At 34.2% G+C, this 19,955-nt stretch overlaps 2 protein-coding genes across 2 annotated transcripts in view; one reads left to right on the top strand and one right to left on the bottom strand.

Annotated features, from left to right (window-relative positions):
• The window catches only part of LOC144977561 (NADH dehydrogenase [ubiquinone] flavoprotein 2, mitochondrial-like), a 14,533-nt gene extending 11,124 nt beyond the window's left edge, over positions 1 to 3,409 (top strand). The window contains exons 7-9 of the mRNA XM_078922912.1: positions 1 to 22; positions 975 to 1,051; positions 2,307 to 3,409. The exon at positions 1 to 22 is cut by the window's left edge and continues 88 nt beyond it. Coding sequence (XP_078779038.1) covers positions 1 to 22; positions 975 to 1,051; positions 2,307 to 2,409 — 202 coding nt within the window. The 3' untranslated portion in view covers positions 2,410 to 3,409. The remainder of the gene's footprint in view (positions 23 to 974; positions 1,052 to 2,306) is intronic.
• A 1,387-nt stretch (positions 3,410 to 4,796) lies between these two features.
• Positions 4,797 to 19,955, bottom strand: part of LOC144977560 (protein virilizer homolog) — a 62,876-nt gene continuing 47,717 nt past the window's right edge. Inside the window, exons 29-38 of the mRNA XM_078922911.1 lie at positions 19,474 to 19,717; positions 16,463 to 16,568; positions 14,764 to 15,043; positions 13,402 to 13,469; positions 11,799 to 12,043; positions 10,830 to 11,022; positions 9,128 to 9,200; positions 8,098 to 8,145; positions 7,263 to 7,364; positions 4,797 to 6,188 (exon numbers count right to left, since the gene is read on the bottom strand). Coding sequence (XP_078779037.1) covers positions 6,119 to 6,188; positions 7,263 to 7,364; positions 8,098 to 8,145; positions 9,128 to 9,200; positions 10,830 to 11,022; positions 11,799 to 12,043; positions 13,402 to 13,469; positions 14,764 to 15,043; positions 16,463 to 16,568; positions 19,474 to 19,717 — 1,429 coding nt within the window. The 3' untranslated portion in view covers positions 4,797 to 6,118. The remainder of the gene's footprint in view (positions 6,189 to 7,262; positions 7,365 to 8,097; positions 8,146 to 9,127; positions 9,201 to 10,829; positions 11,023 to 11,798; positions 12,044 to 13,401; positions 13,470 to 14,763; positions 15,044 to 16,462; positions 16,569 to 19,473; positions 19,718 to 19,955) is intronic.

Here is a 19,955-nt window from a genome sequence, read left to right as displayed (position 1 = left end):
ACAGATCAATGACGACTATTACGTAAGTCGGATTTATAGCTTTGTGTTAACGTGCACTTATTTGCAGGTCTGATAACCCAATTCCTTATGGGCTCAATGATGTAATGGAAATTTCAAAAAAAAAATTATGCAAAATTTTGTCCATTACAGCAATGTTAAACTATGTCCATAAGAGGGTTCGGATGTCAGACCTGCATGTATACTTTGCTTTGTGCAGATTCTGTGATTTCTGTTGTTTTTGTGATTTCTATTTTAAAAAATATTATTAGTTATTATTATTATTATTATTATTATTGTTGTTGTTGTTATTATTATTACTGTTAGTAAACTAAAATTCAATCTCTGCTGTTGTTGCATAAAAGTGGGTTCTGTTGACTGACAAAGAACCTTGATATAGGAATACTTTTCTTGGTGTTATCTTGTTCTTTTTACTTTTTATATACATGTATGTATTTTAAAGAAAAAAAAAGGTTGCGTCAATTTATACTAAATACTATTTCCACTTGGTTTCATCGTGTTTTAATAACCAATATGCTTCTCATTGGCTCTGACAAGCCGTAAGAACCTTTTCAATCAATTCAGAAATTATCTCTGTACATGAAAATCGTATCTCTGTGAATTTTTTTGTCTTAAATATTTTTAAGACGCCACCAATTTAATTTCCTTTTAACTATCCGGTCACTATTTTAGATTTTATAGATGTATACAGATTATTTCATCTGTTCTCTATAGCAGGTCTGTTTAAAAGTAGATTTTGTCTTTTACAGAATCTAAAATGTTACTAAAAGAGGGGAGGGGGGGGGGGGGGAAATTAATTAATTGTTAATGACATATACATTGTCACTACAGGCATCTTATGTGCCTGTCCTAGTCCTAATGGTTAAAATCATTTTTGCGTGTTTTAATATTTTGACATATTTCATAAGTAAACAAATCTCTATGAATTATGAATGTCCCTTTTATAAACCATCCAGGAGGACCTGACAGTTGATGATATGAATCGAATCCTCAATGACATCAAAGCTGGAAAGAAACCCAAGGCAGGACCTCAGTAAGTCATTCATACTGCCATTTTATTAAAGAACACAGTATATGCTTTTTGGTTAACATTGCATATACTGTGTTTTTAAATACAACGGCAGAATAGTTATTGGTTTAGAAATTTGGTCACTGACACAAAACGTGTTTTGCATCACCTGGCAGCCATGACCATTGTTTTTATGTCTGCTTAGCATCTTCTTTCTGATTTTTAAATTAAAAAAAAAATTAAATAAATAAATAAATAAATATTATAAAATTCCCTTTATTCCTCCCCAAGGGGAAAAATGTCTTTTTAGGGTCTATTCCAAGGGAAGACCTTGCACTTACATGTCCCAGGAATTAGAGCAAGGAACAGAAAAAGCTCTAAATCTAGAGTAGTCCAACCTTACTGCTGTTATTATTACTATTATTATTATTATTATTATTATTATTATTATTATTATTATTGTCTCCTCCTATATGTTAAGTCTTGCTGTTGGCTGCTGTTTTGGGTCATGACAGTATTTTGGCTTAAGGTGTCCCGTTTTAAATCTTTGAAAAGTTGGCTGCTATGATCCTTTAAAAAAAATTTTTTTTTTAGCATTTAAATCAGCCTAACACATTTTTACTGTTTTGAGGTGATGGGTTACAAATGATTTGAATATTATATCCAGAACCAGGACAGCCATTATTAGTAGTAATACACGTAAATCTGATGATCAACGCTGTTTTCTGTGATATAGAGCAATTTGGATGTGAATCTCCAGAGTGCTGAATTTGTCGTCAGCACGTTGATACTGATACAAGTTGGAAAGAGAAGAGAACTGAAATTCCAAATTAATTCATAAAAGACCCAAACTTATGTTTTGTTGAATTTATTTTTGAAAACTCCTTTAACTTTGAATTTATTCCATCTCGGAAATTTGAAGTTGAAGGTTTATGAAGAATTGCACAAGATCTTTCTCATTGTTCTTGCTCTCTCCTCCTCGTCCCCCACTCCTATATATTTTTTTGTTTCTTCCCCAATAAATAATAATGTGAAGTTGAATGTAAGCTTCAATTTAATTACAAAAACAGATCAAATTAACGTTTCGGGTTTCCCCTTTATCAACAAAACAGGAAGATTTAAACACCACAGATGAATGAGATGATGTGGTAGTGGCGTAGCTAAGATGAATCTTAATTTGATCTGTTTTTGTAATTAAATTGAAGCTTGCATTCAACTTCACGTTATTATTTATTTCTTCGAGCTTCGAGCAGCAACATTTACACTGTTTCTTCCCCAGGAGTGGACAGGACCATCGTTTTGCATGTGAACCCAAGAACGGTCTGACGTCCTTGACAGAGCCTCCAACAGGTCCAGGGTTCGGGGTCAGGGCAGATCTGTGATGGCTGGGGGAATTGTTAGGATTTTATCATTATAATTAGGCTTGTTTGATTACTGTGTGATTGATGTACAAGGAATGGAAATGATGGACCTATTTCCCCCCCCTCCCCCCCTGATGGAAACAGTCTTAGAATATTTGTTTCTATTGTGTGGCTTCAATCGCTAGATTTTTGTTTTCATTTAACTCTCTCCTTACCAATCGTTTTCAGTATTTTACCAAAACTGGCAGGCTTACTCAGCAGAAAAATTGATTTTTTAAACTCAAACAATCTCTCTACAAAAAAACGTTATGTTCTTATTAATTAAACAAAGATCTTTCTTCAAAGTTTGTGATGTACAAAATAAATCTGAATAAGAAAAAATGTATTTTGTGTCGTAAGAAATGTGACGATTTTGCTTTAGGTGGTAAGGAGAGGGTTAACTCGCAAATGAAATGGATGCTGTAATCAAGACCTTGTCTGAGTTTCAGGATTCAAGTTTTTCGTTTTAATTCCATCGATGGATTGCTTATGTAATGAAATAATTGGTTACAACACCATGCGAGGTAAACGATGTGAGTGAATAGTGAACAGTTACAATAATATCTTGTATGAGTATATAGATAGTTTGAAGATGACGTCACTCGTGTCTTTGTAATTGTTTTTGCCATCCACGTTTATGAGTACTTCTCACTAAACTGTATCAACCAGACTATAAACCTTCAAGGTTACACAGAGTTTGTGTGTTGGCCAGTTTTACTTCCGGATGGCAATGTTGTGAACTTCTTAGCCAAGTGCATACTATCTATATATATATATATATATATATATATATATATATATATATATATATATATATATATATATGTGTGTGTGTGTGTGTTGTTTTGTTTTTTTTCTACCATTTTAATTGTGTTACATGTCCATAATGTAAATAGATAATTTGCTAGAGTCAGAATCATGAGTGATAAATTTTGCATATTTCTGGTTTATGTCAACATAAAAATAAATTTATCAAATGTTCTATCATATTGTTTGTCATTATTTACTTATTACATTGTTGTTTTTTTTAAAATCATGGTCATAATGATACTCTTTGGTCATATAATAATATAATATGAACGCCTTATAATACGAACGCTATTTTTTGGCTCCAGCGACAGAGCTGCATAGATCTCTTTGACTCAATAAATCTTACTGTAAAGGAAAGTCTAACTTCTTAGAACCTATATTCAGGATATTAGTACATTTTTGGATCATGTTGAGATGAAATTATTAATTTCTAAATCTATCTAAAGTGAATTTTTTTTCTTTTCCCTTGGACTTGGAAACTACGGATTTTTGAACTTTCAAGTTGGCAGCTCTGTTCAGGGAAAGGGAAAACAGATTAGAGGAGATAGAAGACTGTTTTGTTTTTTGTTTTTAAGGGTTTTACGGCGCTTGCAACACATTAAGGTCATAACAGCGCCAGTAAAAAGGAAGAAAATGGGAAAGTAAAAAGTTCTAGAATTACAATTAAAGCATCCAAGAAAAGGTAAGACAAAGGGGAATTGGTTCAAATAGGAAACATGTAGATTCCAAGAGCACACTATCAAAGTAGTTAGTTTGAGATCACCTACAACTACAAGTCTCATCCAGACACAAGCACAGGTCCCCACTACAAGGAACACACTCAAATGTTTACAAATCATATGTTAAAAATGAAAAGAGTAACTACATAACAGAGAGATGATTTACAAGGAAAAAAATATCATCTCCCAAAACTATAACTATACATTCGACTGTTTCCCTCTCAACCAAGGTCAAAGACAGAAAGCAATTGAAAAACAGATATGAGGGGATAGAAGACAGTAAGTACCTCTCTGCCCGCTATGGGAGGTAGGAACCCCACCCAGATAGAAGACTCTGACTCTAAAAGAAATTTGAGCTTTTATATAGTGCAATATCCACTAAACATGCTCAAAGCACTTTACAAGGTCCCTGAGCAACAGCAACACGTAACACTTAGAACGAGACATGACACCTGTAAGGCGATATTATTTTTTTTTCGGAGAGACAACGCTGTTAATGGCCAGGTACTCATTTTACACCTGAATAAGGTGAGAGAATGTGAGTAAAGAGCCTTTTCCAAGGACTCAACTATGCGCCGAGCGAGTCTCGAACCCAGGACCTTCCGATCGGAAAGCGAGTGTCATACCACAAGACCACATAGGCGCACTCTACTATCAAGCACCCACGTACCGCCCATTGAAACATCAATTGTGAAATTATGACCTTCCGCCACGACATCATAAGATACCGTCGCCTAGGCATTCCACGAAGGAATATAGATGTCTGATGTCAATAGGAATCATCCATGTTGTCCAAGTGAGCAAAATGAGGGTTAATAATAATAAATTGTGAAGGCGTCATGAAATACAAAGAATTTTTATTATATTTTATTTTCACATGGCCGTATTTATAAATTTACAAAAAAAAGAAATAGTCAAATCATGTGACTCTTCATTACTGAATAATGTACAATGTCGGAAAATCAACTTATACACAATCATACAGCATTTTCATATTTATATTTTCCTTGTTCGCATTCATACTCATAAAACCCACAATAAACAGATCATTGCTCCTTCTTCCACTTGTAAACTGAAACAAAATCTATATCACATGACACAAATTCCCCAACACATCATCAACTGCACTGGTCCACCAGCAACAGAAAGTTGTATAGATAGTTCGAAGATGACGTACGTCACTTAGGTCTTTGTTATTGTTATTTGCCATCCGCGTTTATGAGTAATGCTCACTGAACTGTATTATCCTGACTATAAACGTTCATCGATACACACAGTTTTGTGTGTTGGTCCGTTATACTTCCGGATGCCAAGCGCATACTATCTATAAAAACACATCAACTTCATGCCATAGCATTATATAAAATATAACATTTCATACAAATCAAAGGGAGGTAAATGATCACTGAAATATCCACAGGTATTGCTTGACACAATACTACTAATATTTTCTGACTATTTGTGAGATTGATCCTCTCTTCCTTTCAGATTGATATATGTGGTCCTTTGTCTCGAAACGGTATTATGTCAGAATGAATTGGACCCCGAAAAGTGACTTTAGAATTAAATTGATAGTAAACACTAATTTTTGAGCTTTTGCATTGTGAGAAATTGTCTTCATTCTGTAACATAACAAATCGAAACAAACCCCAAGTTTCATGTTTTTGTCAATAAATTCAATTTTTTGCACCCAAGTCATCCCGACATAATACTGTTTAGAGACGGTGAGTCACATATTACCACAGTGAATTTGTGGCAGATAAACGTCTGAACAAGTGTGTATAAAAGTTGTCAGACAATCAGAAGGTCTGAGGTTCAATCCCCAGTCGAGGTCGACTGATTTTTTGGGATGTTTTTTTTCTTATATTTTTCTTTCTTGCTTTGTCTGACACTTTTCATACACACTCACGGCCCGAAGAGGAGAGGATTAAGTAAGTAAGATCTCTTTTAGACCAAAATACAAATAATATGTTTTGTCAGAATTATCATCTGATCAGAGGTCCAATTAAATGCAATTATCTGTTACTAGCGTTAATTAGTACTACACAATCTTTTCTCTTTTTCTTGAGATCTCATTCGTTCTATGGTTTGACATAGGCTCAAAACGTGGTGAAAAGTCGACGTATGGATGATGATGGATGATATCCGATTTGTGGTTCCAGCTACTTGGTAAATGATCGCATATGTCGTCCTAGGTCACGCCTCCCCCTGAATCCACCACCAGCAAAACGACTGGAGAAAAAAAAAAAAAAGACAAAAATATAAATATTTAAAATCAAAACAGGAGAGAATTCAGCAGGCATAAAAAAACAAAACAAATTCATCTGAGTTGGTTTCAACAATGTCCACGTTGTTTTAAAACGACATAGTTAAGTAGTCTACTTTTCCTTAACTCACTCAACCCTAACACCGACTATATCCGTAGTTTACCCGGGGTTACTTTTACCCCATGCCTGTTTATTACATTTTTCTTAGACAAATTATAGGCGTAGTATCAAACCTAATGTTTTTAGTTTTTGCATGTTGGTGAATAAAACTATCTATGTACATGCTCATTTTTAATACTTTTTTTTTCCAATTTTGAAAATTGGCAAAAAAAACCTCTCGGATTGAGTGAGTTAATTCGACTTAGCTATATTTTATAAAAATTTTTTTTCCGGAATGTTATAAAAATGGCTAAATATTCAACTCTCTACACACACCACAAAACAGTTCTTGAACACAGACAACTAAATGTCAACTTTAATGAAACAAAAATATTCAAAAATAAGCTTTAAAGTGTAAGTTTTAGATTTAGAAAACTAACCCAATGTCATTTTCATATTAATAATCAAACATTCAAGCAAAGCAACTCCTAACCTTCACCTTGCCAAAAGCAATATATTATCAAAAGCAAACAAAACTGTTGATGTTGCAAACCTCTATCAAACTTCAGACACAAAGTTCAAAGTTGAGCTTTCATATAAGGCAATATCCACTAAACATGCTCAAAGAGCTGTACAAGTGGTCCCTGGCCAACAGTAACACTTAACAGTAACATGTAGAACGAGACATGATGCCTGTTAGGGTGAAAGAATGTGAGTAAAGAGCCTTTTCAAAGGACTCAACTATGCGCCGAGCGAGGCTCGAAACCAGGACTTTTCGATCCGAAAGCGAATGTCATACCACAAGACCACATAGCCACAGACAATAAACTATCAAATTATTATTGATCTTACGGAAGTTAAAATTCGTATTTTAATCATAATACAGTGTGATAAAAGTTGGCTGGCGTATCAAGCAGCAAGTCAAAGCCATTCTCCTTACCTGTGCTCCCCCATATCTCTGCCTCTCATCCACCCTCCTCTACCTCCCCGTCCTCCGGAGGAAAATCTGTCACTCCTCCCTCTTCTGTCAAGACCGTCATGGCTAAGGATGAAAAAAAAAAAATAGTTTTACACATTTTGTGACTCTAAGAAAGAAAATAAAAAAGATTAAAAATGCAACCAAATGTTTTTTTAACCATGCAGGCAGTAGATAAAATAATTTTGATCCATAAACTTATCAAGTTACTTATATACGCTACATTGAAGCATGGACAAATTGACAACACTTTTATCGACGTAATGCATTCATCGATAAAATAAATAACTAGCAAAAAAAAAATATTAAATTTAAACATTTTTATTAATTTTTATTTAATATTTTTTTGCTAGTGCAACCAGTGAGTGTTCAAGACCTCTGCTAAAGTAGGGTTTCAGGCCCAATACATTTCTAGCAGGTGGAAGTAATTTTGATAAAGAAAAAAAAGAAAAAGGATTTTAAACATTTTTATTAATTTTTAATCCTTTTTCTTTTTTTTTCTTTTTCAAAATTACTTCCACCTACTAGAAATGTATTGGGCTTAAAACCCTACTTTAGCAGAGGTCTTGAACACTCACCGGTTGCACAATCGTGAAAGAAACACTAATATTATATATATAATTCATCATAATAATAGCCTTGAAATCAATTACAGAATGTAACAGTATAATACATATCTGATTATATTTAAAATTGGAAGAAAAAAATTAAATTTTGTTAGGAATGCTTAATAAAGGAGTTCTTAGCAAAGAATTTTATTTTTTAAATACTTTACGAATGAATATAAGAAATAACAAACCTGGAATGATAGCCTTTGTTCAGAGAGGACCCGAGCCCCTGTCTTGACCTAAGGGGGAAAAAAAAAACATAATAATAATAATAATAATAATAATAATAATAATAATGAAATTTATTTATATTGCGCCCACTCCTCTATACAATAAAGCTCAAGGCGCATAACAATAACTTCAATCCATTCAAATTTATCTCTCTCTCACTAACTCTATCTATCTATCTATCTCACTCCCAGTCTCTCTCGCTCTCTAACTCTCTCTCTCTCTCTCTCTCACACACACACACAAACACCTTCCACCAGCCAACTATTTAACATATTTGAAAAATAAAGTAATATATATATATATATATATCCTGTGATCATCGTCTGCTCAAATAAAATAACTAATAAATTAAGAATTCTCGAAATAAATAAGTTTTTAAGTTTTTCCTGAAAGCGTATACATGTATATATAAAACAAGTAATCAAAATAGGTAGAAATGTAAACGATGTCATCAGCACTTTATCACACCAAGCTTTGAACACATTTAGTGGATATTGCGCTATTAGTATAGATAGTATGCGCTTGGCTAAGAAGCTCATAATAGATTGCCATCCGGAAGTATAACGGATCAACACACAAAACTATGTGTAACCTTGAATGTTTATAGTCTAGTTAATACAGTTTAGTGAGAATTACTCATAAACGTGGATGGCAAAAAGCAATAACAAAGACCTGAGTGACGTCAACTTCATACTATCTATATGCTCATATTTTTGTTTTTATTTTACATTACTAATTTCCAATTTAAGATAAAAAGTAACAAGAATAAATATTAAAAGAATTAATCAGATCAGTAAATACTTCAAAATTCATGGGTTTAGGTGGCTGAAAGTTTTAACACCGGTTTTCCTATTGAGTATTTCACACTTACACATGTTTAATACCAAAATTACGGGTATTCGTGCAGCACTGTGTAAAAATAAACTATGCACGGAATATTATTATTATTATTCATTCAAACCAGTTAAATCTGAGATCTACAGCACCTACCCTCTGGAGAAAGACCGAGAGTTCATGAAGTTCATCCTTGGCCTTTCTGATGACATCTGACTTCCCATCGAGCCTAGAGGAGAGGAGAAAGTGGACAGATCATGAATAGAGTATGATTCTCCCTCCAAATTGATTTGACTCACCCAATCCTAGAAATTTTTGCTACTTTGAAATTGGAAAAAATATATTTAAAAAATGAGCATGTACATAGATAGTTTTATTCAACTATCATTAACATGCAAAAACTAAAAACATTAGCTTTGATACTACGCCGGGTAAACTACGGATATAGTCTTTTTTTTTTTGTTTTTAAGGGTTTTACGGCGCTTGCAACACATTAAGGTCATATCAGCACCAGTAAAAAGGAAGAAAATGGGATAGTAAAAAGTTCTAGAATTACAATAAAAAGGGAAGACAAAGGGGAATTGGTTCAAATAGGAAATGGGTGTAGATTCCAAAAGCACTCTATCAAAGTACTTAGTTTGAGATCACTAAAAGTCTCATCCAGACACAAGCACAGGTCCCCGCTAAGAGGAACACACTCAAATGTTTTACAAATCATATATAATATAAAGAAAGCATAATACAGTGCATAACAGAGAGATGATTTACAATGAAAAAAAATCATCTCCCAAAACTAACTATACATTCGACTGTTTCCCTCTCAGCCAGGGCCAGGACAAAACAAAGTAATCTTATTCCAAGATAAAGACAGAAAGCATGTTGGAAAACAGATATAAAGGGATAGAAGACACAGTATGTACCCCCCTGCCCACTATGGGAGGTCAGGAACCCCGCCCAGCGGATATAGTCGGTGTTAGGGTTGAGAGAGTTAAAATGATCATGTTGACTATAATCTGTATGTGTGGAACATAATGTTTAATTCAGATAATTGTAGCATGCACGTCTGTAAAAAAAAATATCCTTTTGATGGGATGAATAAAGCATTATCTTTTATGAGTTTATGAGGGGGGGGGGGGGGGAAGGGGGGAAGATATCACTTCCCACATATTAATCACCAAACTTTATAAAACATTGTGTCTATGATTTCCTGCCCATGAGAAAAACTTATTTTCTTTTATTAAGAGTTTGTCAAGATCTTTCCAATATTTCCTCAATGTTGATAGAAGACTTAATACATTATTGTAATTGAACGCCCTTTCTCACACAAACATTGGTTTAAGTGGGAAAAGAGTGAGGAAAGGAAGGAGGGGGGGGGGGTGAGTTGCTGATAAGGCATACCATATTGTAATCAGCGGCTATGCGGTCTTGTATGAGACACTTGTTGTCGGATATGAAGGTCCTGGGTTCGAGCCTCGCTTGGCGCATAGTTGAGTCCTTGGAGAAGGCTTTTTACTCACATTCTCTCAGCGTACTCGGGTGTAAAATCAGTACCTGGCCATCAACAGCTTTGTCTCTGTCCGAAAAAATTGTAATATCGCCTTACAGGCGTCATGTCCCGTCATAAATGTTAAATGTTGTTGTTGGCCAGGGGCCCCTTGTAAAGCGCTTTGAGCACGTTTAGTTGCGAAATATAAAAGCTCAATTTTCATTTTTTTAAAAATCAACAATACCACATGAAATTATCTATTTTAAGTCATATCAACAAACAAAACTAAATCAGAGAGCTATTAAAAATTACAAGGCAAAGGTGACATTAGCAAAAGAGGAAAAACGAAAAAAAAAAAGACTGCTCATATACCTTCAAAGTTCCTATTCCTACCGCCCCTGTGTGAAGAGTGGGGCAGAGTAGATGACAGTGAGTGATTGTCGTGCATCGGAGGTTCTCGTCTGTACGAGCTGGGCGGTGTGAAGAAGGAGCCTTGTTGGCGAGGGGGCATGGGAAATCCTCCACCCCTTTCAAATCCACCGTGGCCTCTATCGTGGAGATGGTCCTGACAGAGTGGAAGAAAGGAAACAATGCAAAAACATCCATTTGCATACACTTGCATGCATCAGTAACACACTATATAGTCACCTGGAACAACTACAAAAGACGTGTAACTTCTACGTCATGGCACAAGACCGAAGGGCTAGAGTTCAGGTGGTCGCTGGTTCGGATAAGTACGTAAGTATACTTGCCAAATTGAAAACTTCAAATTTAGTCATTTTAATGTCAATTTTTAGTAATTTTGACAAGAAAATTCGTAATTTTTGTCTGAAATTGTGTATGAACAACCACAATATTATTATTATTATTATAATCATTATTATAGTAGTAGCAATAGTAGTAGTAGTAGTAGTAGTAGTAGTAGTAGTAGTAGTAGTAGTAGTAGTAGTAGTAGTAGTAGTAGTAGTAGTAGTAGTTGTAGTTGTTGTTCTTCTTCTTATCATCATTATTATTATTATTATTATTTTTATTATCATTTAGGTATTACTAAGAATTAAAAATTCGTAATTTCCTATAAAATTTCGTATTTGGCCATTAAATTTGTAGGACGGGATGACGCCTGTAAGGCGATATTACAATTTTTTTTCGAACAGAGACAACGCTGTTAACAGCCAGGTACTCATTTTACACCTGAGTACGGTGAGAGAATGTGAGTAAAGAGCCTTTTCCAAGGGCTCAACTATGCGCCGAGCGAGGCTCTAATCCAGGACCTTCCGATCCGAAAGCGAGTGTCATTTTATCTATTTATTTATTACTTAAAAATAAAACAACAATTCAAACCTTATTCCTCCCATCCCTGGGGTTCCCCATGTGTAGAGATGAAGGAGGTTGTCGTAGCATGGGAGGCATCTGTGGGGGGCCGGATGGCGAGTCGTGTTCCTGCTGACTCTTCTCCATCTTAACAAAGTCATCCACGTGCATGGACGGGGGACGGGATGTGTTCGGGGCACGGGTGCGGAACAGCTCGTTGCTCCTGTTTCCTATGATGCCGTGGCTCATGATGCCTCGGCCTCTCATTGGTGCAACTGTCAATGGATTAGTGGTAAAAACAATGATAATAATAATAATAATAATAATAATAATAATAATAATAATAATAATAATAATAATAATAATAATAATAATAATAATAATACTAATAATAATGATGATAATAATAATGATGAATAATAATAATAATAATAATAATAATAATAATAATAATAATAATAATAATAATAATAATAATAATAATAATAATAATAATAATAATAATAATAATAATAATGACGAGAAATAAAGGGTATAAAGAAGTGTCTGATGAAAACAGAAAATTAAATCTATCGCAGTGTCGGGTAGTCGAACCAGAGATCCAAGAAATAATGACACCCACCATCTGGCTGAGAACCGGGGATTGGGGAGCGGACAGATTAGCCACAAAGCTATCCAGCCAGACTAAACAAGGAATAAAACTAGACTCGTTTTTAAAGCAGGTAACTTTAATAATTGAGCTACAGGGCATCTCTCTCCAAAGCAATGTCTTTCCAATGTATCTGACAAAATCATGATTTTTAAATACCTTTTTAACTCTTTCAGCACCACTGGCCATACTGTGTGGCCAGAGCAGAGTCTGTCCCACTGGCCAATGGTCGGACAGTGCGGCCGGTCTTGAAAGGCAAAAATAATAATGTACTCCAATCCTACTTCCTACAAAAGTACTATAAATTGAACCAAATGGTATCATTACTTTCATCAGAACATTCAATTGGCCCTAGGGGGGCATTTTAATTGAGATTTTGCGCCGAATTCGAATGTCGCTTTGTCTTAGCTTGTCATTCTCACGCTGCCTCAATCAGGTGTCAGCCATTTTGTGATGGAAATGTGAATATACCATCAGCGTTTAAAGAGATAAATTTATACTTTTCACTACTCACATCCAACTTGGGACACTACTCAAACCCATGCCGATTAAAACTCAAGGCTACAGAATGTCATGAACATTTGTTCTAATTTTTCTCATAATTATAAAAAGTCTAGATCCATCATTTTTCCCTTGGAAAACATAACAGCAGTAATAAAATAAAATTAAAATTCCCTTTATTCATCCCCATGAGGAAATTTTTCTTTAGGGTCTATTTCAAGGGAAGACTGGAATAACCCAGGCATCAACCGCAGAGCAGCGCCGCAAAGTGAGCTAGGGCGAGGTGACTTGCTCAAGGCCACGCAGCGCCGCAAATTGAGCTAGGGCGAGGTGACTTGCTCAAGGCCACGCAGCGCAGCGGTAGGTGATCGAACTCAGTACCTTTCAGGTACGAAGCAAAGACCTTACCGCTGAGCCACGCTATCCCATGAACAATAATAATAAAACCAAACTAAAAACAACCAAATCCAAATTCAAACTCACCGAAAGGTTTCCGTCCCGGATGGCCACGATAAATATTAATGACTTCCATAGACTTTCTCCTGTCTCCCCTGGAAAGAAAAAAAAATAAAAAATAAAAAAAAAAATAAAAAAAATGAACATTTGATAAATATTGCATTTTGCTATTTACTCATCAATAATAAATCAATTTCATAAAACTTATCTCACACTACATGACATTAGTAATCTTTGTCTTGCACATTCCATTGTTTATGTAGGTGATTGTGGAGTTTGTGAACCTACCACTACCTCACAGCATTGATCGTTAGAAGTTTCCAGGGCATCATTTTATTTTCAATTTGATTTTCTGACAAATTCATGTCTTAACTCAATGCATTGTACTTATTACTATTAAAAGACTCATGTAAAGGCAACATAAAAGTGGTGAGGACAGTTTTGAAAGCAAGGAGTAATCAATTAAGATTGAAAGTTTAAAAAAATTAATTGAATTGTGCAGCTATGTGATCTTGTAGTATGACATTTGCCATCGGATTGGAAGGTTCTAGGTTCTCGCTTTGAGCGGCACATAGTTGAGTCACCTGTACACATCAATCAGTAATGGAACTTTTATAATATCAGTCGTTGACAATTGCCAGGTACTCATTCGCATCTGAGTCAATTCAGGTAATATACGTATAGTGGGTACAATGCAAACACCCAGGATTTTGTGATAATTGCCAGAGGCATGGCCTATCTCAATTTATCAAATTAATATATAAAGTGTTGCTATTGGTTCTTGGTTGTATAATTTTACATTTTTGTGCATTTGCATATATATAAATATATATATATATATATATATATATATATATATATATATATATATATATATATATATATATATATATATATATATATAATATGTATACATTGTTGCCATAGATTCTCAACTTTGTGTTTATACATTTTCATGCATGCCACGTCTGTAAACGAATTTCCATTTTTTTTTTTTTTGATGAATAAAGTATATTATTATTATTATTTTTATTATTATTATTATTATTATTATTATTATTATTATTATTATTATCATTATTATTATTATCATTATTATTATCATCATTATTATCATCATCATCATCATCATCATCATCATCATCATCATCATTATTATTATTATTATTATTATTATTATTATTATTATTATATTATCATTATTATTATCATCATTATCATCATCATCATCATCATCATCATCATCATCATCATCATCATCATCATTATTATTATTATTATTATTATTATTATTATTATTATTATTATTATTATTATTATTATTATCATTATTATTATCATCATTATCATTATTATTATCATCATTATTATTATAACACTACAACTCACTTTGGTCTTTTCGGTTTGACAATGTTGGTCTCTGGAGCAGACGAGGCCTCCTTCTTGAGTTCCTCCTCCAGATTGAAGTCGGGGAGATGCTGTTCACAGATGGCCTGCAAGTCGCATCTCAACACCTCTGGCTCCGCATCCGGCTCGTCCACAGCGGGATTTGCCAGCCAGTAGCTCGGGCTGAGACGCTCCATCTCCGCGTCTAGCAAGGTGAACACTGCCCGTTGGTTAAACAAGTCTGCCAGGGTGGCGGGAAGAGGCAGTCGAATCTCCTCCAAGTCTAGATAGATTTTTTTTTTTTAAAATATAATATTTATATAATATATTTTTTTAAATCCCCCCCCCCCCCCCAAAAAAAAACAGTTGCTCAAAAATCATTATAATAATAATAATAATAATAATAATAAATAATAATAATAATAATAATAATAATAATAATAATAATAATAATAATAATAATAATAATAATAATAATAAAGAGAGACAAACATTTAAAAGTAAATACGCAAAAAAAAAAAAAAAAAAAAATTTTTTAAATTTAAAAACTGAAAACAATTTCAAACATATTTTCGATTCTCCTCTAAGTCTAGATAGATTATTATTTTTATAATAAAAAAGATAAGAATTAAACATCAATTTCAATGTTATCTTAAAAAAAAAAAACAACCCAATAAACAGTTGCTAAAAAATCATAATAATAATAATAATAATAATAATAATAATAATAATAATAATATTAATAATAATAATAATAATAATAATAATAAATTGAAGAGACAAACATTTAAAATCAAATAAACAAAAAAAAAAAAAAAAACCCCTGCAAATATACAAAAAAATACTGAAAACAATTCCAAACAAAATTTCTTTCTTTCTGTAGTTAGCAAACAGTGCACTATTTAAAAAGGAGCGATCTACATACTGTTGCCAAGTAGACAATTTACTTCCTATCCTATTTACTCTATACATTTATAATATGGGCACAAAGTGTTTAAAAAAACGCCATTCTCACGTCTCCCTATTATCATATTTATAATCACCATAAATCGAACCTTTGAACAATCCGTAATTAGCAAAAACAACAACTCCTAGGCAGGTTGAACATTTAATTTAGATCAGTAAAGGACTTTTTTTCCAATTTTGATTGCTTGTTTTGTTTTTGTTTTTAAGGGTTTTACGGAGCTTGCAACACATTAAGGTCATATCAGCGCCAGTAAAAAGTAAGAAAATGAGATAGAAAAAAGTTCTAGAATTACAATTAAAGAATCCAGAAAAGGTAAGACATAGGTGAATTGGTTCAAATAGGAAACAGTTGTAGATTCCAAGAGCACATTATCAAAGTACTTAGTTTGAGATCACTAAAAGTCTCATCCAGACACAAGTACAGGTCCCCACTATGAGGAATACACTCAAATGTTTTACAAATCATATATATTATAAAGAAAACATAATACAGTGCATAACAGAGAGATGATTTACAAGGAAAAAAACATCATCTCCCAAAACTAACTATACATTTGACTGTTTCCCTCTAAGCCCGGGCATTGGCAGGGCCAAGACAAAACCAAGTAATCTCATTCCAAGACAAAGACAGAAAACTAGTTGGAAAACAGATATAGGGGGATAGAAGACACAGTAAGTACCTCCCTGCCCAATTTTGATTCAAACATAGACAAAAGTTTAAACTAAAAAGACCTACTGGTATCTCCTTCTTGTGGCGTATCGGAGACGTCTCTCAACAATGTCGTCAGGGCTGTTATACTCTCCAGGATCGTCTCTAGATTTTCTTCCTTTTTGCACAATTCCTTCGAAACAGAGGAGGACTAATTTCAACAATGGCCGGAGGTAAATGGTGACTGGACTTAAATTGGGGTCATATAATAATAACAACGATGCACAGGGTGTAATAAAAGTTAACATTTAAAATTCTCATAATTAATCTGACCTCCCCCCCCTCTCTCTCTCTCTCTCTCTCTCTCTCTCTCTCTCTCTCTCTCTCTCTCTCTCTCTCTCTCTCTCTCTCTCTCTCTCTCTTTTTCCCTTTAGAAATACATATTAATAATATGTACGAAATGTGATCCGACAAAATAAATTTAAAACTTCAAATAAAGTCACATTCATCGGCAAATTCGGTACAAGTTACATGCATGCACATACATCATTAACAAAGTGAAGTTGAATGTAAGCTTCAATTTAATTTACAAAAAACAGATCAAATGAACGTTTCGGGTTTCCCCTTTATCAACAAAACAGGATGAATGAAACACCACAGATGAATGAGATGATGTGAGAGTGGCGCCAATAGTCAACAATTTGTCTCTTGTGACACCCAGTGCATCATTGTTAATAGAATCAAAATGAGATCTCATGAAAAAAAGTGAAGAGAAAGGAAAAAAATCTAAAAAAACCAAAAACAAACAAACCAAAAAAGGCATTATCTACAACAGTTTAAATAATAATAATGCTGAAAACCTATATAGCGCTATAACCCCCGAGACACCAGACTCTAAGCGCTTACAACAACATCAATATATTTCATTGTCAACATTTACAGAGATGTGAAACAAGATAAAATCATCATCGTATTCCTCTACAAAAAAAAAACAATTGTCTTTCAGTACTGCTGGAGCTCGGAGGCTCCAAAATATTTTGTTGATGTAGTACTTTAGATCTAAAGGCCACATCAACTGGAAGTTAGTCAATCGCAAAGTACTTTTCACAAGACTAACATCTAACAGACTCAGTTACTCAATCACTGATTGGTGGACAAAAGGTGTCAGAAATGAATGAATTTCATATGCATATTCGATCATAAATTATTTATATTTTCACACCGCTCAATTACTTTCAATCATTGGACAAAGGTGTCAGAAATGAATTTCATATGCATATTTGAACATAAATTATTTATATTTTCACACCTCTCAATTACTTTCAAAAAATCATTGGTAACGTCTTAGGGGGATTTTATAATTAAACTGATTACAAAAAGCATCAAAGAGATACTCAGACCTGCTAACCCTTCACATTCCAAAAGTGGAATCGGAACGCCTAAAAATAGGAATTTGAGACAAAAAATAGGAATTTGACCTTTTTAACACCCCCCCCCCCCCTCCCACCTCCCCTTCGCTCCTTTTTTTTTACTCTTACCATTATCATCATGTCTGAAAATCGGAATTTTAGAGACAATGGCGGAATAGTACAAAAAGGATGAGTGAAAATAGGAATGATTCCGCTAGAAGCGGAAGGGTTGGCAGGTATGGAGTCTAACTTGTTTGAAGACTGTAAAAACTAATGAATAAAAAATTAATATAACAGCTTAAAAAAAACAAAAAAAAAAAAAAAACACACAGTATTTTCGTATTTTGTTCCTCTTCAAATCTGTTGTACACAAAGGGTTGTTCCCCCCCCCCCCCCCCCCCCTCCCCCCTTCCCCACCCCAGAGCTGCCTATTTCATTACAACAATTTCTCTCAATTTATCAAATTAATATATAAAGTGTTTCTTTTGGTTCTTGGTTGTATATTTTTTTACATTTTTGTGCATTTGCATATATTATATTTGTATACATTGTCGCCATAGATTCTCAACTTTGTGTTTATACATTTTCATGCATGCCATGTCTGTAAACAAATTTCCATTTTTATTTTTATGAACAAAGTATATATCATTATTATTATTATTATTATTATTTGGAATTTCAAAAATTCCTAGTTCCAAGGGAATAAAAAGAAAAAGTCAGATAGCTTTGCAAAATAATAATCTGCCCTCATCATAGTCCAAAAAAATACTCCAAAGTCCTGACTATAAGTTCTTAGGAATTTAACTTTCCTTTTACATCAGTAACACACTTTATAGTCACTTGGTACAACTACAAAAGACGTCTAACTTCTACGTCATGGCACAAGACTGAAAGGCTAGAGCTCAGGTGGTCGCTGGTTCGGATAAGTAAGTAAGTAAGTTTAAGGGTTTGAGATTCCAAGCATCAGTAACACACTTTATAGTCACCTGGTACAACTACAAAAGACGTCTAACTTCTACGTCATGGCACAAGACCGAAGGGCTAGAGCTCAGGTGGTCGCTGGTTCGGATAAGTAAGTAAGTAAGTTTAAGGGTTTGAGATTCCAAGCATCAGTAACACACTTTATTGTCACCTGGAACAACTACAAAAGACGTCTAACTTCTACGTCATGGCACAAGACCGAAGGGCTAGAGCTCAGGTGGTCGCTGGTTCGGATAACTAAGTAAGTAAACTTTCCTTTTAAACAAGATTTTTTGAGTCAAAGACATAAATGCAGTTCTGTAAAAAGAGCCCAAAAATTCGTAATTCTACAAATTTTTTGTAGAGCTAGGCAGGTCTGCCCCAACTATCTCTGCTTCCATCTAGAGAGAGAGAGAGAGAGAGAGAGAGAGAGAGAGAGAGAGAGAGAGAGAGAGAGAGAGAGAGAGAGAGAGAGAGAGAGAGAGAGAGAGAGAGAGAGAGAAGAGAGAGAGAGAGAGAGAGAGAGAGAGAGAGAGAGAGAGAGAGAGAGAGAGAGAGAGAGAGAGAGAGAGAGAGAGAGAGAGAGAGAATAAGTAGGAGTGAAATATCTGTTCAATGTTACAGTTATCATTCAACGTTATAACAAGTGTAACTAAATGACAAATTGCCATATTTATGGACAATAAAGATCTATTATTATTATTATTAAATCTAGGAGACTTCACTGACCTCAAGTTCTTTCAATGGGTGCTGATCATCAGGACTCCACAACAAAATATGACGCAGGTCATCCCGTCCGACGACCTTAGTTCGGGTCATGGCCATATCTTCCGTGTACTCAATGGAGGTCAAAAGTCGCAAGAGTTCAAGGATGGCTGACAGCGTATTCACGCAATCGGGGCTGTCTTTACTGAAGGTGTTGTTGATACGATTGAGGAGGCTGTGGATGGTCGTGATGTTCTGCTCCAGATTCCTGACAAAAAAAACCAAAACAAAACAAATAGGTAGACAATGACCAAATCATTGCTATGACGTTGTCTATTTTATAATCTAATTAATTACTAATTACTGTCCTGTTTTGTTGATAAAAAGGGGAAACCTGAAACGTCCATTTTATCTGTTCTCGTATATTAAAATAAAGCTTACATTCGATTTCACATTGTTAATTTATTTCTTCAAGCTTCGAGGAGCAACATTTACATAGTGGAGCA

Source organism: Berghia stephanieae, chromosome 7 (genome assembly GCF_034508935.2).
Source record: "Berghia stephanieae isolate SIO BIC M18660-M18661 chromosome 7, UCSD_Bste_1.3, whole genome shotgun sequence".
NCBI classification, from domain to species: domain Eukaryota; kingdom Metazoa; phylum Mollusca; class Gastropoda; order Nudibranchia; family Aeolidiidae; genus Berghia; species Berghia stephanieae.
Note: the sequence above shows the minus strand (reverse complement) of the source record. Positions and strands in the feature narration are given on the sequence as shown.